This window comes from Gavialis gangeticus, unplaced genomic scaffold (assembly GCF_001723915.1).
Source record: "Gavialis gangeticus isolate Ggan-Ray unplaced genomic scaffold, GavGan_comp1, whole genome shotgun sequence".
Lineage (NCBI taxonomy): Eukaryota > Metazoa > Chordata > Crocodylia > Gavialidae > Gavialis > Gavialis gangeticus.
In genome coordinates, this window is record NW_017728994.1 from 59659801 (window position 1) to 59666243 (window position 6443).

Here is a 6443-nt window from a genome sequence, read left to right on the forward strand (position 1 = left end):
GTCAACCCCCCCCCCCCTTTTTTTTTGTTAACTGAGTTTTGTCAAAGAACATACATGCACAAGATGCCTACAACATCACTCTTACACTACATTAAAGCCATAATTCCTGTTTTGTATGCTAGTGACCTGAACAAACCAGTGGAGCTTTACTCTTTTTGTTTATAAATGTCACTTTAACCTCTTGATGGAGTTATAGGCATTGTATCTTTCAAGGCATAATGACTCTTGGGAGAGTGGTAAGGAATTCTTTGCTACAGCGTGTACTAACATAACCAGGCCTCCTCAGCAGATACGTTATTGACAGCAACCTCTGCCCTTTCTAATACACCTATGCAAGCATGATTTAACATAATATGAAGGCACGTAATATGAAGGGAACATTAACCTTTTCTGTCCAAAGGAAAGATGGTCTTCTGGTTAAGGCACCAGACCCAGATTATTATGGTTCAGTTTCTGACTGCCTCAGGCTTCTAGTGTGACATTAGACAGTTCAGTTAACCCTCTCTGTTCCTCCATTCTCATCTCAAAAATGGATATAACCTTGCTTCATAGAGGTGTTACAGGGTTAAATACAATAACATTTTTGAAGTGTTCAGATATTAAGTTCTTGGATAGAGCTAGAAAATAACTGATTGGTAATACTGGGTAGATACATGAATGATATTTGGATCAATTTGGATCAGCTGCCCAGCAGGCCTAGGACCTTTCAATTTAGGCCACCTTCCTTCAACAGCCTTCCCTTATTTGGCATTACTGGGTAAGGGACATAGCATATATTTTTCGTGGTTTGCACTCTCACTTTTTGAAGTTTATAGCAGTCATCTAGCTTTTTGTCTCCTCTCAGATCTTCAGAGGGCAAATCAACATGCTTAATGCTTGTTAATTTCAGGTAGAATTCTTCTTGAGGGTGGACTGACCACCTCCTCAACCTACTCCCATTCAAGCAGGAAAATGAATCATTAATTTCTAGGAAGAGCTTCACTGCTCCTGGCTTGTTAATGTGGCATAGTCTAAGGGTTTTAAAAGGCCATGGATATCTCTTACTTGTGCTAAGATGATCTACAATAAGAATTTGTATTGGTATGCTTATATTATGGTTTAACTTTTTTGTTTTGTTTTAAAAATGTTGTGTTTCTAATTTACATTCTTAAAGCAAGATATTTTAATTGTTTTGGAAGAATATTGTTATTTAATTTACAGGGTATAGAAAGAATTCTTGATATTCAGAAAGAAATGATGTGGTTACTGGAGCCTGCATGCAAAGCGGTAAGATATACGTTCCATTTTATATAATGACTTGTGAAAATTACTACTTGTGAAGCTTCTACTGTATTGTTCACCTGACCTCTCCAGCACTGAACATATTATTTAGTATTTAATAATCATATCTGTTGTCTGCGTAACGTGGGCCATATATCACATTTCTCACTTGGTTTTGCAGCATGGTATAGCAAGTGTGTGTGCGCATTTCACATGCACAAGGCACCACTTAATCTGCAGCAGGAATGTAGAATAGAACATTTTCATAAACATAGGAGGACTAGCCAAGAAAAAATAAATAGGAAAAAATAAAATAGGACAGACCAATATAAGTTCAATGTAAAATAAGTGACCCTGATCCTGCCAAGTCTTGCACATACATTTAATTTCCTGCACTGAAGTTTTACACTGAAGTCAGTGAACAGCATGTAGTACTGATGCTTCTAGTAGAGTCCAGATTTACATTTTTGGGTATATATATGCTGTTGGAGCAGAAGGTGAGAGGCCTCTGGGAGAGAGCAGCAGTTGAGATGACACACACACACTTCATGGAAATGAACATTTGGCAATGTGTTGATGATTTCTTATGTAATAACAAATCAACATAGCTGTTTTATGTTGTATACAGAATCCTTTTTTTTGGTGCATTTTTCTAAATACTTGGGGGGGCGGGGGGCTTCCTAACCCTGCATGCAAGGTTACTTGAACAAAAGTTGATCTACTCATTCTTTGCTTTCTGTCTGAAATCTCTACATATTTCTTGAATTTTCCCAAACAATCAGTTTCATCGCTTTGTTTTGTTTTCCACCCCCCTGCAAACAGTCCAGCCCTCAGCTAGCAGACAGTAAAAAAGGCAGTGCACGTAACACAGGGAAGAAAGCTCCGGTAAGATAACAAATCTTATTCTTCTAGAGGATTATCTTCAAGAACAGGGAATTACTACGTTATTAGTATGAAGTTACAGTACTAAATTATTATGTGTGACCTTAATGAAAAGCCCCAAGTCAAGACTTAAATTTCAAATATTACACATTTTATACCCTCAAGTAGGGAGGTAGACTCTGTTGGCTATGCTTACTTGGAAGCTCCATGTGAGGGGCAAAACAGTAGGCCAAAATATTGCTCACTGGTAATTGTTATTGTGGAACTAGGTTCATTTTACCTGCTATTCATTTTGGCCTGGGTGAGCACTCAGGGCCTGCCTTGCCCACCAGAGCCGGGATGGAGCTTCCCATTGTCTTCCTGCCCTGGACAGCCATGGCAACTAGAAGCAGAACATAGGGGTGCCTGTTGCCCAGCCAGGACAGCACTCCCATGGCTCCCGAACTGGGCAAGCTACTTTCTTGTCCTTGAAGGCCAGAGCAGCAGGGAGCAGAAGTGGGGGGGATTGCTGTCTGCAAGGTAGGGGTTGTGTATCAACATGCATGGAGGGGATAAGAATGAAGGTTCCTCGGCTGCTGGCAGTTCCATGGCATCTATTTTCAGCTCTCAGTGGTCCTCAGAAGATAGTGGACTATAGGCAGAGAGAGAGAGCAAGCAGTATGAACCGCCTTGGAAAATGCAGTGTGGAACATTTCCTGGTATACCTCAAATCCTCTGTTTCTTTGTATCCACAAAATCTGCAGATGATGCTGTGTTTACACAACCAGGTTTTCAAAATAATTGGTGTTAATGCCATGCTGGCTTTGCTCCTTACCTCAAGACATTTGTAGAGTTATTGGTTTATTGTGATCATTTCCATGCTGTAAAAAAGAGAGGGATGAGATGTTTTTAAATAGCCTATCCCTCTGTGACTAACAATGTTAGGTAGCTACTGTTTTTCCTGGACTCACCATGACATGAGTTTCCTCTTCTCTCTGAAGCAACAAACTAAAAATAAAACTTCTAAAGATGGGGATAAACAAGAATTAATCATTTTTTGCAAATCAATCTTCCATTTACTTTAGTGGAATCTGGGCAGCTATAGGACTGAATCTTGAATAAATAAAAGGAGTTATGTTAGTTTAATTTCTGTTTGAAAAACAGGAAAAGTGGCAAATAGAAAACTGGATGAGAAAAGGAAATTATACTGTATTGCTTCAACTTGAGTGTTAGAAATAATTTAAATTCAAAACTACTTAAGAACTTGCAATGTATTTCTGGGAAGAGTAATTTGGGGGCTTTTCCTTAAGACATTGAAGACTTTTTCACTCATATTTTCAGCCTGAAGTATTGATCAAATAATATTTTGAAAATTTTCTTTACAGCATATAAATCCCTATAATATATGCAAAGTCTATACACTATTTGATCAGAAATATATTTTTACTGATTTGTCACATTTTAAGTCATTCATAATAAGGAACTTTTGTCTTGCTTTTTTGCTATGGTTTTATTATTACTATCTTAGTGTTTGATGCTGCAAGATACTCATTTAGTCTATGGCTGTTCAAGACTGAGCTGAAAATCCCTGGTCCCTCCTAGTTGAACATAACTATTTCAAGGGGAAACACTAATTTTAGATTGTTTGTTTGCTTTACTTAAATAACAGGTCACAAGAAAGTGAAATCAAAAGAGTGAGCTTCAAATAAAGAATTGGGGAAAAAAACTTTTTATAGGACAAGACAACACACAGCCAACAAAGAGGTGTCACAGGAAAATGCAAACTTAAGCCCTATCCTGTAATTGGTAGTGCATGAGTGCAGCATTCCACTTGCATGCTGTCTTATGCAGGTTCAGAACATGGTTCCTAATGCTTAAAAAGATAGTTGAAGTGCTGGGGACAATTTATCAGGTATCCAAGTTGTAGCTGTATTGGTCTAGAGGCAAAAGGAATCAGAATTTGTGATAGAGGTGATATCTTTTATTAGACTAACTAGAATATTGCAAAAAAAAAAAATCTTTAATTGCAAGCTTTTGGGCACAAGCACCCTTCTTCAGGCATAGGAGAAGAGATTGTAAAAGTTCTCCTGGGTAGAAATGAAAGTTCATATTGCAGAGGAGAGTTAAAGGTGTGGTAAAAATCTCCTGTTTGGCACAGTTCAGTTTATGTAGATGAGACTCAGCAAAAAGTTGGAATGGCCTGTTTACCTCAAAGTTGTTTGGTGGCAAGCAGGATGCAGTCATATTTCCTTCTAGTTAGGATGTTTCATATTTCACAGAAGATGAAAAGGAAGGGATGCTCCTCTGGGCAGGGATTTCTTTTATGGTGAGGTGTCTCTGGGCTCTGTGATGATGTAAATTACCTCGAACAAAGGCAGGAGCAAGGTCACAGGTTTCAGGTGGTAAAGCTTGCTTCCTCCTTGTAAAATTATGAAGATTTCATTTTTAAAATATCGGCTAAAATTTGCCATCTTCCATGTGTCAGGTATCCAAGTTGTAGCTATATTGGTCTAAAGGCAAAAGGAATCAGAACTTGTGGTAGAGGAGATATATGCACATGCACAGTCACCCCTACCACGAGTTCCGATTCCTTTTGCCTCTAGACCAATACAACTACAACCTGCATACCCGACATATGGAAGACAGCACATTTTAGCCAATTTTTAAATGAAATCTTCATAATTTTACAAGGAGGAAGCAAGTTTTACTACCTGAACCTGCGACGCTGCTCCTGGCTTCGTTCGAGGTAATTTGCAGCATCGTAGAGCCCAGAGACACCTCACCATAGAAGAAATCCCTGCCCAGAGGAGCATCCCTTCCTTTTCGTCTTCTGTGAAATATGAAACATCCTAACCAGAAGGAAATATGACTTGCCACCAAACAACTTCGAGATAAACAGACTATTCCAACTTTTCTCTGAGCCTAACCTGCATAAAATGAACTCTGCCAAACAGGGGACAGTTTATTTCACTTGTGTTTGTCTTGGACAGCAATGTGTTTTTCATAATAATCTGACCCATCTCACCAAATTTCATATATGGGTAGCCTTTTTTTGTAGTTAGGCACTCTTCCTTTTAGGTCTTATCTTCCCCAAACCTCTTGAGTTTAGGCAGAAAAATTCTGTTGCTATCCAAATAACTCTTCCTCAGCAGAATCTGGGACTATATCCTGCTGAGTTACCTTGGCAACCTCATGATGTCATTCTTTGGAATCCAAGGTCTGCAGATCTTGTAGTTATTTAAATCAATTATACTGGGCCCTGGTAGGCAGCAGTACCAGTTTATCAGACTAAGACTTCAGCTGTACCAGTGAGTACTAGTGCCCTCTTTTCGTCCTCCTGTCTACCCTGATAAGAAACACGGGTTCCCCAAATGGGGGACTCCAGGTTCTACACAAGGCTTTACATAAAGGCAGCAGGGGAGCCTAAGGCTCCGAGTTTGCAGTACCTGTATCTGTGGTTAGAAGTAATTCATTTGGTACATAACATTCACAGCAGTACTTTATAGAAACTTTCACAACTTTTACATCAAATTAAAGCAAAGCAAAGCAGAAACATTACATCCATGTCTGGCTACTGCATGCCCATGTAATCTTGATTCTCAACAAGAGAATCATAACACAGCTATATTTCCCTTCCTAAATTGAGTCAGGATGACTTGAAAAGCCTGCACTTCCTGTTGACTACTCCAAAGGTGCCATATTAGGTTTGTGGAACAGGATAACTGAGTAGGAAGAGATTTATAAAAGTGAAGGAAAGGATGGTGTGAAAAAGGAGCAATCAGTCAGTAATGGGAACTTTTGCACAGCATTCACCACATCATAGGGGAGGCTGTCTTTGGAATCTCCTCTTTCATTTACATCTCCTTTCATTCTTTTGTCAATTACCATATTAAAAAAGTTGTATTTGAAGAGTCCTTGCAAAATTTTAGGAATTGTTAATAAGAAAACTGTAAATAAGAAGAGCCAGAACTGTGGGCATTTATACATATACTTTTTGGTCCTGCGATGTGCTGGAGATCCGCCACTTTGGAGCAGACTCGATTAATCAAGTCTGCTTTGCATGTGAGGTGATGTGCACTGCGCCAGTATCAGTGGCAAGTTGTGCATCAGCACGCAGAAAATGGTAGTGGCACACTTTTAAACTAAAGCACCTCCAGTGTCTTCTAGTTCGAAAGCATGCCGCTGCCATTTTCTCAGCGCTGATGCACATTTGCCACTTACACAACTGCAAGCACCACAGCGCTGAGCACTTTTCAAAGCAAAGTGTGTGTATGTAAACAAATGCCCTGTGTGAGCAGTCTTTGGGAACGTGTGTGTGTGTG

At 39.3% G+C, this 6443-nt stretch overlaps 1 protein-coding gene across 3 annotated transcripts in view; it reads left to right on the forward strand.

Annotated features, from left to right (window-relative positions):
* Positions 1–6443, forward strand: part of ENO4 (enolase family member 4) — a 36756-nt gene that overhangs the window by 18638 nt on the left and 11675 nt on the right. For 2 of the 3 annotated variants that reach the window (XM_019502891.1, XM_019502893.1), the window contains exons 7-8: positions 1201–1266; positions 2083–2145. In XM_019502891.1, the coding sequence (XP_019358436.1) occupies positions 1201–1266; positions 2083–2145 (129 nt within the window). The remainder of the gene's footprint in view (positions 1–1200; positions 1267–2082; positions 2146–6443) is intronic. The other variant, XM_019502892.1, reaches the window with a different exon arrangement.